Source organism: Zalophus californianus, chromosome 1, assembly GCF_009762305.2.
Source record: "Zalophus californianus isolate mZalCal1 chromosome 1, mZalCal1.pri.v2, whole genome shotgun sequence".
NCBI classification, from domain to species: Eukaryota; Metazoa; Chordata; class Mammalia; order Carnivora; family Otariidae; genus Zalophus; species Zalophus californianus.
In genome coordinates this window covers 67,988,554-68,013,404 of record NC_045595.1, presented here as the reverse complement: position 1 = coordinate 68,013,404, position 24,851 = coordinate 67,988,554, and the positions used below count along the sequence as shown (strand labels likewise).

Genomic DNA, 24,851 nt, shown 5'->3' with positions numbered 1-24,851 from the left:
TCTGTCATTAACTCAACAGATGAAAAACTTCCAACTGCCATCACCACCTTCTCAAATATGGACCCAGACACTCCCAACCTTTCCTCTTAGTGAGCTTACACCTCCTAACTAAAGGAAATCTTGGAAACCTAGACCCTCTTGCTGTAAAATACCTTCTTTCTAGGCCTAATTACTTGACATTATCTTTTTCTCTACAAAGTATTTATAGCCTTTGGGTTCTAGGGAGGAGTGCACCATCCTCTTCAGATACCACCACTGGGCCCCCAGGGCTTCCAGCCTCAGGTTATGAATGGACTCTTGTGACAGTGCATGTGCTTCAAAATCCAATACAAATAGTACTTTGGTACTTAAATTTAACACTATTTTAGAACTGAGTTATATTGTTCTAAGATCTTTTTGAACCAAATGACTCAAATCTGATAGATACTTGATTTGCTATGAAGACCACCACTTACACTATAGTCTCCCATTTTCTCCACTCTCTGCAAACCTATTTTATGTATTATTAATATAGTTTATTTAGTTAATGTAGCTTATGCTACATCCATATCCAGAAATGGATTTTTAGTACCATGTTGAATATAATACTTTTACATAAATTAGCTTAAAAATAAAATATAGGTATAATTATCAGGACTGTTTGCTAATCTACATATTTTTGCTCATCCATACTTTGGATAAACCTAGCCAGTTGATCATAAGTCAAAACACTCAACTTGGTGGTGGGTGAATTGTTGCCTAAGAGGAAATAAGTTGTCACTGAAACACCAGTCAACTAAACCCAAATCTATGATGTAATGCCAAATAGTACAATCACTGATTCAATAAATCATTTAGAAAATCACTAGCATAAGTATTGTACCAGTATTTGCTCTCAGTCATGACAGGAGATTGTCAGACTCTTTTACCTCAGGGGAACCCTTCATCTATATAAAATTAGAAGTCAGCATAAACCCTAAAACCTGCCTTGGTTGATGTGGAGCTGCAGCTTGGAGCCCTGTTGGCTCCATCTCCCTCTCATCTTATGATATGGTACCCCAAGTGTCCCAGGGCTCCACCAATCCCAGTTTGGAAACTTCTAGGTTGCAGCATGATAGCAAAAAGGCCAAGGTCATGGTTTCAGTCGTCATGGCAGCCATGGCCAACCTCTCCCATTTACAAACTCAAAACACCATGTAGTATAGGATGGATGTATACTTGATATTTAATGGAAAGAAGTTATTTTTATCACTATACTTAACCAACACTCCTACAAGTGTGCACTTATGTTACAAACAAGAGTGAGTATGCAAAATCTTTCCAAGTTACAACTGTACAATCTACTGTTGGATTAACAGAATCATCTTTGTCCATTAAGAACACTTCGTTTTGTTTAAGCAGAGATAATAAGTACCTGTTAATGGTGTTATTAGTGGGATTGAGACATGTGCTATGGAGTCAGTCCAGAAACCCTCCCAGGACCCTTTCAGGCCTGAGTTTTCACATTTCTCTGGTGTTGGAACAGAATCCAGACAGACATTCAGCAAATTATTGTCTCAGAACACAGTCCCATCTCGCTGTGATTTGTCAGAATTTTTGCAGCTTCCCATAGTGAAAGCTTCCTTGTGATTCTTTATTCCTTGAGAAGATTAGACTCTGCCTTTCTTTCTCTAATTCTTTCATCTTCTATCTGAGACCTTATGGGACTTAAGTTTAGATCTGGGTTTTATATCTAAATATGAAATTTTAGGAAACCACTTAGTGGCAAAATGTTGCCTTGAATTGTTAATTAATTATATTCCTCTGGAGAAAGGGGTTTTTTTTTAAAGAAGAATTTCAAAGATCTGAAATGATCTTTTTATAATCCTCTCCACTGCCCTTATATATGTGACCCCTGACACCACCAACTATCCCGTCCTGAACAGGTCACTTCACCTCCGACATCAAAAGAAAATCAAAGCCACAGGCAGGAACTGCCTCAAGCGTCTGCCACTAACCCTGCAAACCTACCAAAATCTACACCCTCCTTTCCTCCTTCCCCCTTTTCCACTGAAAAGGAATCCCTACTCTGTGCCTGATCCCCTCACTTGTGCCCCAGATTCCCCCTCCCACTTCCTCCATTCTTGACTCCCTCAATATCTCCTCCTCCTTTGCACACCCATTCTGCTGCTTCCTTTCCAGCAGTCTTCACCATGCTCAAGCATCTCTTGAGTTCATGAAACACCCCAGCTACTGGACTATCTTCTGCTTCCCTTCATGGTCAAATTCTTATTCCTCATCTCCCATTTACTCCAAGAATGCCCTAAAATGTCACCAATAGTTCCTTGTTGCTAAATACAATAGACACCTTTGACTTCTCAAAAGTATCTAAACTTTTGAAAAACTATTCCTAAATTAAAAAACAACAAGCAAACATCTATTCAGTCAACAAGTGTTTATTGAGTTCTTCCTAGTGCTGGGAATTGAAAATATAGCAAGAAACAGATGTTGGTGATCACTGAGGTTACATTAGGAGCAGAAGGAGATCCAAGCAATAAACAAGTAAATAATTGAACAAGATAATTCCCAAGGGTGATAAGCACTGTGAAGACAAACACAGCTAACAAATCTAAAGTGGTGGGATAGAGAGTAACTATGGAAACCACAGTGAGTTTCCAAGGGAAACATCTCTGAGATGATATTTGAGCTGAAGTCACCAGGGCAAAGATCTTGGACCAGAGCATCACAGGCAGAGTGAATAGCAAGAACAGAGCCCCAAATGAGCACAAGCACTGAGTAGCTATGACAACATATCATTTATACATACAAAAGGAGAGAACAAAAAGAAGACAGGAAAGTGTTGTCTTGCTGGGCAGGGAAAGGGCTTCTGAGTCTCAAATGGGGTAGATGAAACCTGGCAGGGCAATAAGCCTTGTACCTTTGGGGCTGGAGCATGGCTACAGCTCCCCTCCAGTGTCCTCTTAAGTAGAAAAGTGTTGGAGGGGTTGAGGAGGAGTGGGACTTGGATCTACTGCCTATATTTCTCACCCTTCAGTCCAACTTTAAAGCCAACAAACAAATCAGCCAAGCTTGGGCTTACAACAACCTGAGGTAGCTCCTGGAGTGGACCTTGCTAGAGCCTCAAGAGCAATGGGCCCACTCCAAACCCTCTCCTTCCATCCCCCAACTCTGAGATGAGTAGGGAAAGTGGTCCAAGAGAGGTTCCTGAAAGGCTGCTGCTGGGCAAACAGTGGAATCCCAAGTCAAGGTCAGGCCCCTGAGGGGAGTCTATTAGTATGTGGTCTTCTCGTGTGATGAGTTTCAGTGGTCAGGGTCCTCTGGGGGGTGGGGGATGGAAATGAGTGAAACTTGGAGGAGCTCTCTAGGATTTGTGCCTGGGAGAGAAAATGAGATCCCATAACTGTTCCCCCAAAGCCAAGTTCCCCAACACATACAGAAACACACACACCAATCCACAAGAGGGCAAGATGATCTGAGAGTCCTCCATTTAACCCAGGGGCAACCCCCACCAAATATGTGTGTGTGTAGTGATGTGCTCTGTGTAGTGATGTGGTCTAAGGAGGGCAGAGTCAGGGGATTAGTTCCTATGCCCGTGACTGAGAGCCCATACTCAAGGTTAAAGCCCTTCCAAGAGTCTGGCTATGGATAGTGAGAACAAATCAGAGATGAGGTAAACTCCTAACGTATACTCCACTGTAATTGGGTTCAGATCTGCATATATCATGGGTTAACCTCCTACACAGGGAGGGAAGTCTTGGACTGCGTATCTACCCTAACTTGCCTCTTCCCCACCCCCACCCCCCACTTAATTCTCCTCTCCCCAAGGCCAAGCTCCTCTCCTATTTTGCCTGATCCCTCTGTAGTATGTGGAGGCACCAACCAGGGACAACATAGAGGGACCAGGACTCAGCTCTCCCCAGGAATTTGGGCTACTATGGCCTGGAAATAGCAACTCTCTGAGTACCTCTTCTGGTCCTATGAAAGGGCCATGGGGCCACCTGCCTGTGTCCTGAGGTGGGAGCATGAGAGAGCAGCATCTCTGGCTCACAGATGGCCCCTCTCAGCAGCCTTGTCTCCAGGAGCCTTCAGGAGAGGGGCAAGGGGTAAGGCATTGAGTAAGCCCAGATAAATTGCTCAAGGTTACAACTAATTGGAGCAATTAATTCTGGAGTTGGAACTGTCCAGATGGGTTGGATAAGGCTCAAAGGCCGTGCCTTATAGAGTATTTTCTCTCACCCAGGCAGATACCAGAAGAAGACATTCACAAATCCCTGTGTGAGGTTGGAGAGAGGGGCCTGGGGAATGGGAAGGAGATACTTCTTTATGACTTTACTCTCAGCTCTGACACAGCACATTGGCTGATTTAGACAACTCCTACCCTCCTTGGGAATTTCCTTGCATATCTGGTTCATCTGCTAGCCTAATATCTTACTCAAAAGAACTTGGATCTTCCCCAGAGCCAGCTGTGCCTCTGACTGTGTGCTAGTACAGGGAACTGATTAAGGAGGTCAGATGGAAACCAAATGGCACAGGGAAAGAGAGGAACCAGATAGAGGATTAGTTACAAAGAAGAAGGTCAAGGAACAAATGTCAAACTAGGCAACAGGATGCCAAGGACAGAGGGGAACAGAAATTGGAGGACAACACAAGGACTGGCACCTGACCATCCTGATCCAAAGACCCTGGAGTTCTGTGCATGTTCTGGGAAAGAAAGGACTGCTGCTGAGACCAAAGAAGCCATGCACTGAGCTCTGGAGCCCAAGGGACACTGCTGGGACCCACCAACTGGAGTATGATACACAGAGATGCCCCTTCTCACCTCCAGGCAGGCTGCCCAGCTGCCCCTGCACCAAGGGGACTGTGGGCATTGGCAGTTGCCACATCAGCAGGTGTCTGCCCCTGCATCATATTTGAAGCTGGATAACTTGCCCAAGGGCACGTGAGTTAAGAAGCAGTGAGTCCAGGTCCTGAGGTGGTCCATTCGCTTGAAACTCCTCCCTCACTTTTTCCGTGGGGTGGGCTTGGTCTTCCTTTTCAATCTGGTTTACAAAGAGAAACAAAAATCCACAGCGTTTCTAAGTGGTAAACACTCTCTCTGTGCTCAGTTAACATAATTGTGAATTTGTAGACTACCTTTGGGGTTATTATTTTTCTGGGAAATCTAACCTTAGAATTCCTTTTCTTAACTTCCCAGTTCTGGTAGTATCTGGCCAAAATAATATGATAACTTTTTCCTGGCCTAAGCCTAGGAAAGATATTCTTTTGAAGTTCTTCTATTTTTACGCACAATAATTATTGCTTCTCTGTTTAATCATTGCAAATTTTAAGACACAGAAAAAAAAAACAAAGGAAATAAAAATACCACCCCACTCCTTAAAAAAAAACTAGTTTTACTGCCCATAGACATAAAAACATGATGTACACATATATACATTTAGGGTATTTGAACTCACATTATAAAATTGTGACCCTATTGACATGTTCCTATTTTGATGAGGAACAGATTGTGTTCAGGAGATGAACAACACCCAGTAAAAATATTATAAATATGTGGCCCCAGACAACAATTGCTTGCAAGCTTGAGGGATTGCATTATATTAACCACAATTTATTTAGACAACAGAACTCCATGTGACCACGTTGGAAATGAGGCCATGTCAAATAGTTTCAGAACATCATCAAAGTTCTTAATTTAAAAAACAAACAAGAAAAAAAACCCACCAAGATACACACATTAAGAATGTGCCATACTTTTAACACTGAAAACTAAACCTATGAGAAACACAGCTTTTCCTATAACTTGGGGGTAGGTGTTCAAAATTAGAAATAAGATTCATATTCAGGTGTTAGCAATACCATTTTCCAAAACCCCAAATTATATATCAAGCTAACAGGGCTGGATACCGAGAAAAATAAAAGAAGAAATACTTTATTGAAACTTGTAGAATGAATTGTAGCCTGAGAAGGTTGGAAAACGTCCCTGGAAATCTGAGAAGAGAATCTCCTTACATTTTCTGGATTGCTTCCATGAATGCCAGACATGACAGCCTGTTCATAATAGAACCCCCCAAAAATCATGCTAGATATGAAACCCTGGGTGCTGACACTGACATGGAAGCTCACAGATCCCAGGCATCACCCTGTGCAGGTAGCACTGCAGTCAGCCACTGTGGCATCTTAGATGGTGTGAGCACCTTATTATCTAATTAGCCCTCCAATGGCAATAGCAGCTACATAGGTGCCACTAAGGGTGGCCAAATTGTGCAGCAATAGTCCATTAACTCCAATTCAACCAGGGGAAGCAACTGAGTTGGGGAGAATCTGCTAGTGGTCAGGATTAAATGACACAATGTATCTATTAAATAACAGTTCTAATAACATCCACTTACCTAACAGTATAAGATAATGAACTACGCACTTTACATTAGTAACTGATGAGGAAGATAATATCCTCATTTTACAAGTGGGAAAAATATAGCTTTAAAAGAATAACTTTGACAGATAACAGAGCTCAGACTCAAATCTGATATCAGAGTCTTTGCCCTTTCCACTGTGCCAGAATAATAGGTAGGTTGTATGTATAAGTCTTATTCAGTCAATAACATCAGCCAATCAGGGGATATGAGTGTAAGAGTCCCAGGTCCTGACTCTTGCACATTCCAGCAAGGGAGATGCACACTACTGTGTCTGAAATGTAGCAGTGGAAGTACCAGACAAGCCCAGGGGAGAGGTGGCCACCTGATAGCAAGAGGTGTGAAGACTCTTAAGTCAAAGGGCTATGCCTAGACTCCTTAGCAATGACAATATGATGATTCTGCAGACACAGGAGAGGAGGAGTTCTAGGGCTACATGAAATACTCTGTACATCATCCCCATTGACCAACTCAAAACAGGAAAATAACAGGTCATTATTACACAAAAGTCAAACCCTACGTAAAATGCCCTCGTCATCTTGTTGTAGCACAGCTTTGAGGGATGAAAATTATAAAGATTGTCCACATAGCAGAGCATCTAATTTGGGCTTTAACCTCCTTTAATATTCCAGAAAACCAATTTTTCAAGAACTTAATCTTGTTAAAATATTTCTCTAAGAAGAAAATGTTCTAAATGAAATAGTAGTTTAAACCATACAAAAACGAGGCATATATATTGAAAAGGAAAAAAAAAAAGGCAGAAAAAAATTCACAGATAACATGATTGTTAATGTGGAAAATCCCAGAGACTGCCCCAGAAAAAAGCTAGACTAAGTGAGTTTAGCAAGATCACAAGATACATGATCAATATACAAAAATCAACTATATTTTATATATTGGCAACAAACGAAAATTGAAACTGAAAAAAGTATTATTTTAATAGGACCTAAAAGCATGAAGTGCTTCATTATAAAGCAAACAAAATATGTACAAGATCTCTATGCTGAAAATGCAAAACAAAAAAAGGCCTAAGTGAATGGACAGATATATCATGTTCATGGATTCAATATTGTTACGCTCCTCACCAAGTTGATTTATAAACTCAACACAACCCCATTCAATTCTACCAGAATATATTGTATAAATTGACACAATGACCCTAAATTTTGTATGGAAAAGTAGAGGAACTAGAATAGTCACAACCAATTTCAAAAATAAAGAACAACGTTGGAGAATTCACACTAAACTGATTTCAATACTTACTATAAGGCTATAGTAATAAAGTTGTTAAAGGAAAGATATATAAATTAACAGAACAGAATAGAAAGTCCAGAAATAAATTCATACATTCAGTGAACCAACTTTTGACAAAATTGCAAAAGTAATTCAGTGGAGGATCTTCTCAACAAATGGTGTTGGAACAACTGAATATCCATATGCAAAAAAATTGAACCTCAATCCATACTTCACACTATTTACAAAATATTAACTCAAAATGGACAATAATGTAAATGTAAACCTAAAGTTTTAGATTTCTAGAAAAAAAAATAAGAGAAAATTTTTGTGACCTTGGGTTAGGCAAAGAACTCTTACATACAATACAAAATGCATGATCTATAAAAGGAAAAAATCGATAAATTGAACTTCATCAAAATTTAAAACTTTGGTTCTTCAAAAGATACTGTTAAGAAAATGAAAAAGCAAGCCAAGCCAGCCATAGACTGGGAGAAAATATTTGCAAAACGTACATATAACATAAATATATTAAATTTGTTATATTTGATTATACATTTAAAATATATCCAGATATATTTTTAAACTCCCAAAACACAATAATAAGAAAAATGACAACCCACTTTCTAAAATGGGCAAACGATTGAGCACACACTGGACTAATAAATAAATATCACCTATTTTTGGTGGATGATATATAGGTTCATTTAAAGATGCTCAATATCATTAGTCATTAAGAAAATACAAAATTAAAACTACAATGAGATAGCACTACACATTTATTTGAATGGATAAAATTTTAAGAGCTGACAAAATGCAGAGCATCCATATTGCTAGTGGGAATACAAAATAAAACAATTTAGCAGTTTCTTACACATTTAAACAGATACCTACCATAAGGCCCAGCAATACCAGTTCTAGTTATTTACTCAAGAGAAAAGAAAATTTACACTCACATGAATGTTTACAGCAGCTTTATTCATAATAACCAAACCGGAAACAATCTAAATACCTTCCAACTGGTTAATGGAAAACTATGATAGGTACATGCACATCATGGAATACTACTCAGCAATGAAAATGTAAAAACTGCTGAAAAAAACGCAACAACATGGTTCAATCTCAAATGCATTATGCTAAGTTAAAGAAGCCAGACTCAAGAGGGTACATACTGTACAATTCCATTTACATGATATTTTAGACTTATAAGACAGAATTATAGGGACAGAAAACAGATTGGTGGTTGTCAGGGGTTTGGGGATGGACTGCAAAGAGGAAGTATGAGGGAAATTTGGTGGGGGGAGGAAGTGATAAAAATACCCGATGTCTCAACTGTGATGGTGGTTACATGATTGTGTGTATAGAAGTGTTTGCCAAAAAGGTCAAATGCTGCTGCATGCAAATTATATCTCAATAAACCTGATATATGTAGGGTATGTGTGGGGGTGGGTGGGTATATTCTACATATATACATGACACTTTTGGGGTCCATGGCTTTCTCCTTTATCTGAATGCACGTAACTGAACTATGACTGCCCAAAAGTTAATAGTGCTAAGTGATATGATGAGCAAAATCCTGCTTATACCCAACTACTACTGCCCTGATGTGTGTTATTTTCCAATGAGACTCAGCTGCCTGGAAACAGACATGGTGAAGACAGATGGCTGGATTCATCCAAAGTTAGAGTTTTTCCAAAGATATGAGACAGATATTCAGAGGGTGGGGGGGCTATAGGGTATTTTTGAAAGAGATTAAAATGTTGAGCCATGGCTTCTAATTTAGAGAGGGAGGAAAGTGAAGAAAGGAGTTTGAGTAGACATTTTTTCAGAGAAGACATACAGATGGCCAACAGGTACATGAAAAGATGTTCAACATCACTAATCATCGGAAAAATGCAAATCAGGGTGCCTGGGTGGCTCAGTTGGTTAAGCGACTGCCTTTGGCTCAGGTCATGATCCCGGAGTCCTGGGATCAAGTCCCACATCGGGGTCCCGGCTCTCTGCTTCTCCCTCTGACCCTCTCCCCTCTCATGCTGTTTCTCTCTCTCTCTCTCTCTCTCTCTCTCTCTCAAATAAATAAATAAATTAATAAAATCTTTTAAAAAATGCAAATCAAAAACACATGAGAGATCATCAACACCTGTTAAAATGGCTATTACCAAAAAGACTGCAAATAGCAAATGTTGGTAAAGATGTGGAGAACAGGCAATGCTTGTGCACTGTTGATGGGAATGTAAATTGGTGCAACCACTATGGAAAACAGCATGGAGGTTCCTCAAAAAAATTAAAATAAAACAACTGTATGATCCAACAATTTCATTTCTGGGTATTTATCCAAAGAAAATGAAAACACTAACTCGAAGAGATATATGCATCTCCATGTTCACTGCAGCATTATTTACAATAGCCAAGATATGGAAACAACCTAAGTGTCCACTGATGGATGAATGGATGAATGGATAAAGAAATTGTGGTTTATATATACAATGGAATATTATTCAGCCATAAAAAAAGGAATGAGATCCTGCCATTTGCAACAACATGGATATACCTTAAGGGCATTACACTAAGGGAAATAAGCCAGACAAAGGCAAATACCAAGCTCATAGATAAAAAGAACAGGTTGATGGTTGCCAAAGGTGGAGGATGGGGAATAGGGGGCAGGAGAAATTCCAGTGAGGTGCTATGGGAAGAATCAGAGCACAGTAAGTTGAAGAGTAAATGCAATGTAGAGAAGTTAAGGTGATGAATTTACACTATTTTTAAAAATTTGCCTGAGAAGAGGAGAGACAGGACAGGGCCAGAGGTGAATTCAGTCATTAAGAGACAGGTGACCATGTTTAAAAGCTAAAGTGCTTTCTCTTTAGACAATAGAAAAAGGCTGAAGTGGTCAGGGAGGTTCAGCAAGACCCTGGAGGAAACATGAGTGGGGGGAGGAAGATCACACAGATCATGCATGAGTAGGGGAAAGGAGGGGTTGATCTGATCAAGAAAAAATGCTTCCTCCTCTGAGGCTAAAAGGAAGGATTGAAAGACAGATGCATACCCTGATAAACATGTTGGGGCTGGTGGAGGAAAACTAGTCTAGAGAGAGGCAGGTGCTCCTCCACTGGTGGTAGCACCAACCCTTAAGGCTATATAGAGGCTTTTCCTAGCTGTGCTCAGCAACTCTCTGCATCCATGACTGGGCTCAGCAGCTGGAAGTTGGAATAGTGCACATGGATCATCAGCTTGATCTACGTGAGGGATTTGTGTGATGAGTGTAGCTGGATGATGAACAGCAATGGCATTAAAGCTGTTAGAGAGAGTGGTTAACCATGTGGTCTAGACTAAGGACATGGGACCAGGCAGGAGTTGTCAGAATGGAAGAATGCACACAGCTCATGGAACCAGAGACCTCTCTGGCTAACCCAGGCCTCTGTGAGTGCCTGCTCTACACAGGCACTGTGATATGTGTAGTGTGTAGAAGCCTACTCCTGGACAGGAAGGGATTTATGACTTAGGTAGGGCAAGACTCAAGAGTTCAGTCATCCAAACTCATAAAAGCACTAATGTAATCTGAGAAGCAGGCAGAACCACCAGAGCCTGATCTAAGAGCAAAGTACTCAGGCTCTTTCCCTAACTCTGCCATTACCTGGACATTGATAGATGAATTTCTGATTCTGTTTGGCTGATGAGACCAAAAATAGATTGCCAGGGTGTAAACACTGGGATACAATTAAGCATAATATATGTCTGGGTGGGGTTTTTCCACAAACATGTAAGAAATAAATTCTTTCTAATACATGAGTACAAACTCAGTGTTTTTGCTTGTGTAAATACAAGGAGGGCTCAGAAAAGGGACCAGAAGTGCTAGTTTAGCCAGTCCTGTGCAAAGAAAGAGAAAATGATCCATGGTTTTCCAGAAGAACAAAGTGCAGGGTGTACCTTTTGGCATCAGGAAGGACAAAGCAAGGACAAATCATGTCATAGAAAGTGTCTGGAATAAGTTTGGGCCTGCACACCTGAAAAGGAGACAGGTACCCCCATCTGACAGCTGAAGCTTAGCCCCAATACCTGGTTCAGTCAGTGCACACTCTCAGACCATCAGACCATCAGAGTAATTGCTTTGGGTAAGTGCTCTTCAGAAGTAAATTCTAGCTTGTCAAGTATGTAAGTGTTTATAATTGCATTGTTGTTTGGCAGTCCTGATGATTCCAAACAAACTCAAAACTATACGTGTGTGTGTGTGTGTGTGTGTGTGTGTGTGTGTGTACATAGAATGGTTTCTACTCCATTACCAACGTAACCAGCATGTTGCCATTCAGTGGGTGTGCTTGTCCTAACCTTTAGAAGCAATGCACTGCCATGCCTAGCTCAGGACAATGCATGATCAATAAAACACCAAACCCTGCTTGCTTCAATTTGAGACTCAAAGCTAAAGCACTCTGTCTCTGAAAGACCAAATTCTGTGGAGAATCTGAAACCACTTAGAACCTTAACCCTCTAGCAATCAGTTACTTTCCTGGGCTTTGATTTTTATCATCTGCTGAAATGAGACAAGATGGTAAAAAATGAGCTGGAGGAGGAAAGGGATCAGGCAGGGACCAGGCAGGATGGAAGCAGCCAAGCTCAGGGTGGTTCCTGGAGGGAAGAGCAGCATCACCGAGGGAGGAGCCACTCATAAATACCATGAGCAGCTGGACCAGGGGCATACATCATTTCCTTTGATTGCCCAGAGCTTGGTGCCGTGCTGTGCACATGATCTTGATGAATAGGCTTGCAAATACATATAGATATAGGTTGGTCCTCCAAGCTTCTGGTGTGCAGGGCTCAATTTGGTACAAGACATTTTGTGAAAGAATGAGTCAAAGGCACACATGGCACTGCTCAAAGTTGTGTGACTGGCTGCAAATCAATCACAAAACCATAGATCCCCTGCACCTAAAGCAGAGCACTGAGGAGCCAAGAGAGGCTTGGCCCAGGAAACATGTATTAAACCTAAAGGCAAGGATGACCTGTGAAATCCTAAAATCTTGAGGAATTGAAAGTAGAATAAATTAAGAGGAAGATGCCAGGGTTTCCTCCCATCAGATACAAGAATGTTACCATGTTCAATCAGGCTGCAAGGAATTTCACCCATCAGATCCTAAGATTTAAATATTCTCTGGTTTTTGAGATCTATCCAAGGGAGCTACTAAGGATCCAATAGGCCTTTGTCAATATTTGCTTAACCTTTAAAGGTCAGAACTCAGGAATGGCAACATTTCAGAAAGTCTGCTTCAGAATCTCTTTTTTGACCCTTTCTCCAAGTGCAATTTAGCAGCTCTGCTTAAGAGTGCATTTTCTTTCCCATTAACCTTCCCACCCCTTTGATTTGGGAACAGCCAACCAGCATCAACAGAGGGAGTAAACAATGTGGCAAAACAATGGCTCTAATGCATTTCCTCAGGACCTCGGGGAATCTGAGAAGGAAGAATGAGTGTCTTGAGAAGGGCTCAAATCCTTCATCCTCAATATTGTGGACCACTATGAACAGAGACTTTCAGATCCCCTGTTCTGGGTGAGCAAAAAGGACTGAGGAGGCACGGACAGCCTGATACCTAATAAGAACAGTTAACTGAGGGAATCAAGTTACACCAACATTAGAATGTCTCTGGAGTTTAGGTGAATGAAACCAGCAGGCTGGGTGCAGACAGATGAAGTTGGCCTTCATGGTCTTGCATCTGTTTCGGGCGTGAACTCCAGCCACCCAAGCAGCCATCATGCAACCCACTGCAAATGTGGCTTGAAGCCACCCCCACAGATGATGTGCCATGTGTCCAATTAGTTTCCTCTGCTACTCACACTTCCTAACCATTTCCATATATCACAACTTACCTGGCCAGCCCCCTTGGACTCAGGCCCCGCAGGAGACCCTGATTAATGACTAGGTAACCCGGCATACAACTCCCTATTTCAGGGTTAAAGACTGGCAGCCTCTTACCTTCTTCACAAATTAACCTCACCTGATCTTGCATATTTTTAATGCTTTCACTTTTAGTGTAATATATGTGGCCCCTTCCACATGTCTTTACTGTGCATTACAGATAATGTGGATCATTTATTTATGGATGGGTTAGATCAGTGCTTATCAAAGGGTTGTTTGTGTACTACCTGTGTCACTATACTGGGGCAGAGGTGCTGCTTGTTGGAAATGCACTTCTCCAGACCTCATCAGTGACCCAAGGAATTAGCTTTTCTGGGGGCATCTTTAACATGCTCCTGGGTTCATTCCTCTGCATAGTAAACTGGTAAACAGCCCATGACATGCACACATGGTAACATGCTATGCAGAGTAGGTATGAGAATCTCAAATACAATTAGCACCCACTATTAATCTGCAAAACAGCTTCATTTCCAAATATTAAGAGGACTAAAATATTGGCCTGCCATGTGTTTGGGCAGGGAGTATATGGGAAATCTCTGTGCCCTCCACTCAATTTTGCTGTGAACCTAAAATGGATCTAAAAATGAAGTCTATTAAAAAGAAGAAGAAGAAGAAGAAGAAGAAGAATGAAGAAGAAGAAGAAGAAGAAGAAGAAGAAGAAGAAGAAGAAGAAGAAGAAGAAGAAGAAGAAGAAGAAGAAGAAGAAGAAAGCTGACCTGCCTCAGATGGGACAGACAAACATGTCTCTTGTTCACCTTTTCTCTCTGCAAGGCCTCCCTTTACTCTCTGCTTACCCTAGCCTAACCTCCTCTCTGGGGCCCCAGATGGGCAGCCTGCTCCAGGCTCCCATAGCCCAGTGTACTAACTGATTATGACAATATTAAGGCAATCATGCCCTACACTTTGACCATCTCTTCTCTTGTTTCATCCTGGTGAGTCACAACCTAGCTTGTTCACTGCTGTATTCCCAACCCCCTGCATGATATGGAACTCTATATGGTATGCAATCAAGTTTGTTGAATGACTGAATAAATGAATGAATGATCTTGTCACTGAGATTAACATCAGACAAAGTCTGTCAGGAGGATGGATGAATGAGCTGGCTGAACCTCTCCATTTTTACACATGCACAAATATCCCTAGAGTCACCCTTCCTCCTCTCTCCAAGGCACAGCGAAGGAGGGCCTCAGTCTCACAATCTGTTACTGGGGTGGATACTCTGAGTTGATAAATTAATCAATTGCAGTCCGCCTAGACAAAACAAGCAATGGATACTGCCATCTGAAGTACTGTTCTGGCAACTCTATGAGGAAAACACAAGCCACACTAGGTATTTCATAGGAGGGGATTTAATGCAAGGAATTGACACAGGTTTGGTAAGGCCAAGAGAGGACCATCGAGGTAAACCAGATGTTAGTAAACACAGGAGGCAGCTACTAACCTTAGGGCTGGGGGAACAAAAGGGAAGAGATGGTGTTACCAGAACCTAGAAGCTTTGATGGGGGACCCCCCACGGCTGGTGCCTGGCCCTCTCTGGGGGCTGCTGCGCGGCGGCTGCTTGGACTTCTGAGGGGGGCGCTGCTTGGCTGGTGGTGGTCGGACCTCTGGGCGGGGGCGTGGTTGACGCTCGGACCTCGGAGGGGACCGTGGCTTGGCTGGTGCTCTGACCACCGCGGGGGGTGCAGCAGGCTGGTGCTTGGGCCTCTGAGGGGACGTTGCACGGCGTCTGGGGCTGAGGGGGCCAAAAGAAGCTGGAGGCTGGAGCCATGGCTCTCTTTTGCTGCTTAAGGGATACTGACAGGAGCTGGAAACAGGGAGGCAGGCCCTGCTCCCCCTCCCACCTTCCGATAGCCCTCCAGTACCTTCCAGTGGCAGAACCTAACAGGGAGTGGACTGCAGGGCACTGGGGGAAGAGCAGCCCAGAAATCACCAGAGCGGAACAGGAGGGGGGCGTGTTGCTGAGAGACCGCAGGCCAGTGCCCAGCCAGGCGCCAAGTGGGCAGTGCAGACCACTTACCTGGTCTTCTGGCAAGCACAGCAGATCAAGTCCTCTTCTTTCTTCTGGTAGAAGCAGCCACTTTTACAGATGCTGTATTTCCGGTCCACGATCTCACGCTTCGAGTTGAGGAAGGTGAATGGTGGGCAGCAACGTATGCTGAAGTGTTCTGAAAACTTTTGGTTCTTGGAGAGTCTGGGGCCCTCCTTAGTCGTTTTCTGACTCATCTCACTAGAAATCATTGAAGCAAGGAGTGGTGGGGAGACATAAAACAGCAGTTCAGGCAGGGAGCTTTCTACTCAAGAAGTCTGCTCTCTGCTATTCCTATAGTCCTGTATTCACATTCAGCCTTGTCCTAGACCCTGAATCTGGAAGATCAACTTCTTGCCCAGCTCTATGGAAAGGAACTAAATTAAGCATTTATTAATTTTTATTTGCATATTTTTTCAATCATGTTTTCTGAAAATGGACACCTTGTCACTTATGTTTTAGTGACCCATTTAGGATAGGAAAAATATTACAAAACCCAACATATCTGTGGCAAAATATTAGTCTAGGTTTAGGAAAGGCCTTTTCTCTAAAATAATAATAATAATAACAGTTTGGTACCAAAACCGTAATCACCATTCATACAAAATTACAACATAACCATGAAAAAGAACGATCAACATGTTTGCATCTCACAAACATAAGGTTGAACAAAAAAAGTTGGACCCAAAGGAATATAAGCTGTATGATTCAACTTACATGAGGTTCAAAAACAGGCAAAGCTAGTCTATGGTGCTAGAAATCAGAATGTAGCTATGTTTGGAGAAAGTGAAGTCTGGCTAGGAAGGGGCATTAGGGAGCCCACTGAGGCCAGAAAATGTTCTGGGTCTGGATCTGAGAGGGATCGCTTGGGTGCACATGCATGTCAAAATTCATTGTGGGGCACCTGGGTGGCTCAGTCGGTTCAGCTTCTGACTCTTGGTTTCAGCACAGGTCATGATCTCAGAGTCGTGAGATCGAGCCCTGCCTCTGGCTCTGCGCTGGGTGTGGACCCTGCTTAAGATTCTCTCTCTTCAAAAAAAAAAAAAAAGATTCTCTCTCTCCCTCCCTCTCTGCCCTTTAAGTGAGCTACACACTTAAATTTTGTGCATCTTTCTGTTTATTTCAACTTATTTCAGTTAAAAAGAAAGAGGAGAAAAAGGAGGAGTGGATGGAGGAGGAATCAAAGAGAAATTTGAGACTTGAAAAAACTCCCAAGCAAGGACAAAAAATTTAATTACTACAACATGATTTTTAGAAATGTGACAAATGCAGAAATAGTCCTACCTAATACTCCAAACACTGTAGCACACAGGGGACTTAAATGACTATTAATCGACCAAGAGTCAACAAATATACACAGGTGACATGCATATATTAGACACTGAGAATGTCCTTGCTCTCAACAAACCCAAGGTCAGGTTGGACACACAGCTGTGTTGTATGTAATCACAAACAGTGTGATGGTGATCAATAGAAGTATGTACAAAGGTCAAGGGAAGCACCAAAAAGGAATGGATCCTTTGAAGACAGAACAGATGATCTGGGTTTTAAGGATGAATACATTAAAAACAACAAAGTTACACTGAGGGGATATTCTAATTTTTGTGGTTTTTGATGGGGCTATCTTCTACAAATAGAAATGAGGGCTGAAGAACACATTGAACGCAGTTAAGAAAATAACATTTTTTTTTTTTTTGGCATCTCAGTTTGTATAGTCCAAACCATGTTTTACACCTATTAGGTGTGTTGCAAATGTTCTTTCCAGGAGTTTCACCTGCTTTTATTATGCAAAAATATTTTTTTATGTAGTTAAGTTTCTTAGTTCTTTATCCACTCCACTAGCTTTTATACATAGTCAGGTGTATCCCATTGTAAAAGAAAAGTCCCTCTTGATCCCACTTTCATATCTATTCTCCTCTCTATAACTCCTCCTCTCTATAGGCAAAGTTCTTGAAAAATTATCAATACTCTTTTTCTCCATTTCCTCATCTCCTCCTCTGTGCACTCCAAAATGGCCTGTGTTCTTTTTCTCCCAAAGAAAAATGGTTCTCCATAGCCTCCCAGAGACCTCCATGCTGTCAAACCAGTTGTCTTCTTGATTCCTCTCTCCATCTAAAGGCTTCCTCCATCTAAAGCCTGTCACACTACATTCTCCTAGAGTCCCATCTCCATCTCTAACCCCTCTTTATCCTTTGGATAAAGGCTCACCTGCTTTATCCAAAACTTTTAATGTTACAGTTCTTCTAGGTACAGTAAACACTACGTGATTAATGGGGTTACATTCAACCATTCAATTCAACACTTATCATATACTTAGGTCAAGCCAGCACAGTGCTCAGCTGATGTTATGGACACAGAGATGAATCATGCTTAGTCCAGTCCTCAAGAAGGTTATCCACAAGCTGGGGAGATAGGCAAGGATGCACATAGGGTGTTGATGGCCACAAAACCCACTTATGGGGCCCAAACATGTACCAGACCCTGAGGGAGTAAAGGGGATGGATCAGATAAACATCCTGCTGACACTGAGCTCACAGTGTAGATGGAAGAATGTTGCACAGATGTCAGTAAATAGGATACAAAGAAAGCATGCTCTGCAACATGAGAATATGTGGGTAAACTGGTGTGGAGGGTCCACAGGAGAGGGGCAATATGCTGGGCTTGGAGAAGCAGGTAAAGCATCATGGGGGCAAACATTATATCTCACTCACCCTAAGGTTTGGACAGTCAAAAATAAGTTTGTGGAGGGATGGGAATGGTTGATACCTAAGAAAGACACAGAGGGGTCAACTACAGTCCCTCCAAGAGCCCACTCAGTCAGCAGTACACTGTGGGAGAGGAGTGGGTGGCCAGATGCAGGTGATGAGGTAGGACAGGAGTTACCTGTCACCATGAAGGATCTCGTCCTGGTGATTAGGAGCATTGTCAGGCCATCAGACCATCGGTAGTCTAAATAGATGAGAAGGAGGGAGATCATCTCATTGTTTCGGTTACTGTGAGTTGAAGGCACTCAAGACAATCATGGGGAAGTGAGCATGGCCACTATGGCCTTCATCTTGAGAGTCCCTCGCCTTATGGAAGAGGCACAGCCTTGAGAATGGATGTGGTGAGTATGAACTGAGCAAGGAGCCAGGCCAGGGAAGTCTCCCAGGAGTGGTAGTGGGCCTCCCTTTAAGCTGCCAGGAGAGGGACAAGGGAAGAAGGAGCAGGAGTGGCAGAGGCAGCCAGAGAGGTGGGAGGAGCAACACCTCTTAGAAGAGCAATCTCCAAATTTGCAGAGAAGGAAATGGTCAGCAGTACCCAAAGAAACCCTTAGTGCAAACAGGCATTTTTAGACCAATGAGGAACTAAAGTTGATTCTTAGGGTCCGATTCATCATAAGACCCTGAAAGATCTGCCAAAATCTTACCCAAGTCCCACACAGTGTGGCAAAGTTCAGCTCAAGTTCCTGCTCTCAGAGGAAATGATGAAACAGTCATTTCTTTAGACCCCCAGCACATGGAGAGAGTGTTACTCAACTTTTCACAGCCAACCTGGACATCCCCCATTTCCTTTGGCTTTCTGGAATCCTCTTTTCCCAAATGGTTCAGGCATTCTCACAAATAGCAGAAAATCTAGCACATGTCCCAAATTTTTAAGAATGACTAGCATGGGGTAAGAGGGAGATTTAAAGTCTCCTGTGACTCCGAATTCCTGCTCAGACTGAATTCTCAATTCTCACCCACCTGACGTGATGCCTTGGCCAACCCCATGCCTGTCCAGACCTTCACCCAGCCATCTCTTCCCCCAGCACATCAGGAGAAAGTTCTCAAATTCTCATTCCATTTTTTCTCATCCTCTGCCTTCCCCTACCATGTCTGGCAGGGGGCAGCCTCACCTCCTGCTAGCCTCTGTGTGTGGTTCCCTAAAGGAAAAGCAGTTCTCTTCCATGGACCCTGACATTCTTCTAGGCAATCAGCTGAAAATTCATACCCTCCTTCCCTTAGTAAAATGTTTATAGTCTGTGGAAAGGTTCTGGCTACCATTTCTCCTGGTAGCAGAAACACAGCGTTTAGCTGGGATACCTGATTAATTGCGAATACGTGCTGCCTCTCCAACTCTTTGCCCCAACCATGCTCCAGTTTAGGAATGCTAAGCCCCACATGCTACGCAATAGCAATACACAGGTGAATCATCCTTTCCCAACACTCCAGGCTTACTAGTAAATTAGTTACAACCACAGGCAAATAACTAACAGCAGAGGCAAGAACTCACATTTACTGAGCACCCATTGTATGGTGGTTGCTTTGTGTTCTTTATCTCGTTTTAGGACATGGGCATTATCACCAACAAACTAAAGATGAGGGAAGCTAAGGAACAGGACCAACTTCATAAAGCCAGAAAGAGGCAGACAAGGGATATGAATCCATGTCTTTGTGACTCTAACATCCTGTGTCCTTTGACCAGGCCCGACGCTATCTGTGCCCGGGTGCTCAGCCCTCTTCTCCCCAGAAAGCCTGGACTTTGGGGGAGTGGAGATGGTCCAGGGGAATGGGATAAGGCTGCATAGATGCAAAGGTCTCTGCCCTAGGGTGAGAAAACCTGTAAGTTGGAGAAACAGCTCACTGAAGAAGGAAGGGTAGAGAATAGGTTTGGGAACATCACACAGCATGGCGGCCTGGACATCCCTGCCAAACCAAGAGGTGCATGATGGGACACTAGAATGTAAACTCCCAGTGTCCTGAAGGCAGTGTGACCCCTGGGGGCTTCCTCCATCCCTCCCTAACCAGCCCTTAGTGGGTTTTAAAATCTATATTTACTGTTGAGAATGAGAAAACTTAGATGGATAAAAATAATAAAAATTCCTAAATTTGTATCCCCTAGTTAACCACTTACAAAATATTTAACATTTTTCTTTGATAATATTTACATATAAATATATAGTTAATAAAATGCAGGACTACACCTTACATACTGTTCAGATTTACATACTTGGAAAATTATTCATTTTGTTTAAGTTTTATAGATATACACATTATGTACAGTATTCTTATGGCTTTTAAAATCTGTCATGAATTTATAGTTATAGCCCCCTTTATAGTTCATATCATATATTTGCATCTTGTCTCATTTTTCTTGAGTCATCTTACCAGTAGTTATCCTACTTTATTACTCTTTTCAAAAACAAGCTCTTGGTTTTCTTGCTTGTCTTTGCTTTTTTTTTTTTTTCCTAGTTCATTAGCTTCTGTAGGCATTTATTATTTCTTTTTTTCAACTATTTTAGGTTCGTGTCCTTGGTTCTTTTTCTATTCTTTTTTTTTAAGTTTAGTTATTTTTTAAGTAATCTCTGCACCCACCATGGGGCTCAAACTCACAACCCTGAGATCAAGAGTCACACCCTCTTCTGACTGGGCCAGCCAGGTGCCCCTCTCTATTCTTGAGTCAAACATTTCTCTCATGTGTTTTTATGGCTATAACTTTTCCATTAAGTACAACTTTAGCTGGATACCACAAATATTCATGTAAGTCATTTTCACTTCATTTTAAATATGGCTGAGTTCTTCTTTGATTCATCCATTATTTATAAAAATCTGTCACAAAATTTCCAAGTGTACATTGACTTCTAATTTTAATGCATTCTAGTTAGAGAAAGTAGCCTGTATGATAATGACTCTTTGATATGTGCTGAGGTTTGCTTTATGGCCTAGTTCATAGTCAATATTTTTAAATGTTCCACATGTGATTGAAAAGATTGTGATTTCCAGAACAACTTGAAATTATCTAGTGAAGATAAAGATGTGCACAAACTACCATTTAGCAATCTACTCTTGGGCATAGCAGTCATCTCGGATAATGGCTCAACACCGCAGAGGAAGCCCCATGGAAGAGCACAAAGACTAGAGGAGACGGAGTCCATTGCCTGTGGAGTTGCTGTTCTAGGCCTAACTCTTGAACACTGCACATCTTTTTAAATTTTTTTAAGATAGTATGACATTTAATAAACAAGTCCAATCCAGGCACTTCTTCACAATACATTATAAATTAAATGTGGGGGCTTCCTAATACCTAAACATTTGAATCTTCTTATATATCTACCTACAGGACGCAGACTGCATTGTGGTCAAGACTCCAAGTTCTGGTCTTAGGATAGCCGGGTTACTACTTGGCTCTGTCCTTCAGCCGAGAGCCAGGCTGGCTAGCCTCTAAAGAATCTACATCTTCATGAACACTAGACATCTTTTACATGAGAGAGAAGTCAAACTTGCACCTCATTTAAACCACTGTTATTTCAGTTACAAGCAAGCAAATACAATTCGAATAAATATGCTCAGTTTCTTCATCTAACTGGGTGGCTTACAAACAACAGAAATTTAGTTCTCACAGTTCTGGAGGTTGGGGAGTCCAAAATCAAATTGCCAGAAGATTTGGTGTCTGGTGAGAAGATGACCTAGTTCAGAGATGACATTTTTCTTGCTATGCCCTCATGTGGTGGAATGAGCAAGGGAGCTCTCTGGGGATTCTTTTAATGAGGACACTAACTCCATTCATTAGGGCTTCTCCCTCATGACCTCATCACTTCCCAAATGTCTGCTTCCTAACACAATCACATTGGAGATTAGATTTCAACATATGAATTTTAGGGACACAAATATTCAGTCCGTAACAGAGGGGAAGAACAAATAATAATAATACTTACCTCAGGGGACCTTTGAAAATATTAAATAAAGCAGGTAAAGAACCTAGCACTGAACCTTATGTAAATCACTTACCTAATAAATTCTGTTTCCCTTTCACCAAGAATTCAAATGACCTAATTCTACTGACTTCTTCAGACACATTCTCTATGAATCTCAGTGTGTATCTCTGATGACATTTAATTCAAGCATTAATTACATCTTTATTTACATTAGTGGCTAAAGACAAATCATTATAAATACTACATGATGTTTTCAAAAAAGATATCACCTAATTGCAGAACAAAGATAATATGAACTATCTGGCAGGATGAAGAATTTTAATTTGAAACTGTAAAATATAGTCTCCACGCTTTCCAGATGTTTCCATATACACTAAAACTAAAGAGGAGGGAAAGTGAGGCAGGTATTTGAAGAAGGAGAAAAAGGGAGTGAAGGAGAGGAACCAAAGGGAGAGGAACAAGAACCTCCCTCCCACTATTTATTGAGTACCTGCTATGTCCCAGATGCTTTATAGCCATCATTTCTAGTTCTCAAAATAATTCTTTTAGGTAGTCCCTACTCACCTCATTTTAGAGATGAGGAATTTGAAGCCTGAAGAAGTAAATGCTCCAAGATCATATAATAATAATTATAAATAGTAAACTCATCACAGTCAATACGACTAGTTGATTGCCCAATATCCACTCTTCCCTTCAATAGCAAATTTGGGTTTTGTTTGGTACCATGATATGCACAGTTAAATATGTACAGCTCCCCATGTGATCATGTTCTGGCCAATGAGATCTAGGCAAAAATCCGTAAAGAGATGACTATTCTTTGAAAATAAAGCTTTATTCAAGAAGAGACTCTTCCCTGGTGTGTGCATCCAGCCCAACCCAGCTGTCCCCAGCTCCCAGGAGGTAGGATTATTTCAAGACTTTGGACCTTGGTCCATAGGGCTCCTTCCCCCTCCTTCCTTCCCACCCAACAGTTATACAGTAAACACCTCCAACATCTTTGCCCAAAGGCAAGTCACTTCTTAGAGCCTTTTCAGAGCTTCCCTTCCCTCGATGAGAAATGATCACTCCTTCTTTCATGCCTTAACCTTGTGTGCTATACATAATTCTAGGAAAGCATCTGGAAGCTTTACTTTACCCCTACTGTTTCACTGCCTCCTTAAACTTTCTGTCCTTAGAGCCTTGTTTAATGCCTGTTTCAGAACAGGTGTTCAGCAGATACTTGATTAAAATGAGAGAATGAACAAAGATGTCTCCACAAGTGCAGCCTGTCTCCAGATGTCCCCACAGGGATCTCTGCTCTGGCTCAGGCAGCAGTATCTGTTCAGTGAGAAGGGCAACACAGGAAGGGACCTTCCCAAATGATCTTGAAAGTTATAAAACTGGGTTCTTTTTTTTAAGATTTTATTTATTTATTTGATAGAGAGAGAGATAGCGAGAGCAGGAACACAAGCAGGGGGAGTGGGAGAAGGAGAAGCAGTCTCCCCGCAGAGCAGGGAGCCCCATGCGGGACTCGATCCCAGGACCCTGGGATCATGACCTGAGCCGAAGGCAGACGCTTAACGACTGAGCCACCCAGGCGCCCTAAAACTGGGTTCTTTAGGAAAAAAAATTTAAAGACTCTGTGAACCCACTACATCTTTTCTTAATTCATGCAAATTAATTAGCAAGCTTTAGTCAACACACACACATTTAATTACACATTCTAAAGATGGCTTTAGCAGCTCTATATAACCACCAGCTGTGTTTAAACATAGCTTCACTCTTCCCTAAGGAGACTGCAGGTGGATATTAGAACCCTAAGTATAAAATGGATTTTCTTCTTTTCATCCATTCTTCCTTCTTTTCCACCATGTTTTCTTAAAAGAGAATTGGGATATGGGGTAAATGTTTATTAGAAGTGGCATGTGACCCTTGTCCCGGGCAGTCCTCTGGCAAGGAAACACAATGCACGTAGTGAGCTGACATGTTGCAGCCATGTACTCCTTACATCCACATGGCATCACAGGAAGTCAAACATGGAAATGGCTACAGGCTCTGCAAAGTGAAGAGTGGATGCCGGTCAGTACTCGGGAAACAGAACAGTTCTTCCATTCTTGTCAGTCAGAGGCATGAGCAAAGTCTTGCACTTGTGTCATTTAAGGAGCTCAACATGGGAGAGACAGGAAGCAAACCTTCACCCTATCAGGGTCTGAAGTCTATATGAGAACAATATTCTGTCTTCAGAAAACAAAACTCCAAAGGAAGATTATGATCAGTCCCAAGGACTTAATATGTTATATGGTTAAGGAATGAGATGTTTCATATATACTTGGGAAGAAATTTTGATTAAAAACCAAAGCAAGATGGAGCACCTGGGTGGCGCAGTTGGTAAAGCGTCTGACTCTTGGTTTCGGCTCAAGTCCTGATCTCATGAGTCATGAGATTGAGCACCGGGTCGACTCCACGCACAGCACAGAGTCTGCTTGAGATTCTGTCTCCCTCTCTCTCTGCTTCTCCCCACTGCCTTGCCCTGTGCTTGCTCTCAATCTCTCTCTCTCTCTCTCAAATAAATAAATAAATCTTAAAAAAAATACCAAAGCAAGAAATTTTATTTTATTTTTTGGCAAGAAATTTTAA

General features: G+C 41.8%; 1 protein-coding gene across 2 annotated transcripts in view; it reads right to left on the bottom strand.

Moving 5' to 3' along the window:
- Window positions 1–2,398: 2,398 nt before the first annotated feature.
- LOC113917270 (myelin associated oligodendrocyte basic protein) overlaps window positions 2,399–24,851 on the bottom strand; it is a 40,730-nt gene continuing 18,277 nt past the window's right edge. The window contains exons 3-5 of one of the 2 annotated variants that reach the window (XM_027584970.2): window positions 15,551–15,760; window positions 15,014–15,337; window positions 2,399–5,018 (exon numbers count right to left, since the gene is read on the bottom strand). In XM_027584970.2, coding sequence (XP_027440771.2) covers window position 5,018; window positions 15,014–15,337; window positions 15,551–15,756 — 531 coding nt within the window. In that variant the 5' untranslated portion in view covers window positions 15,757–15,760 and the 3' untranslated portion in view covers window positions 2,399–5,017. Of the gene's footprint in view, window positions 5,019–15,009; window positions 15,338–15,550; window positions 15,761–24,851 lie in introns of those variants that run through there. The other variant, XM_027584971.1, reaches the window with a different exon arrangement.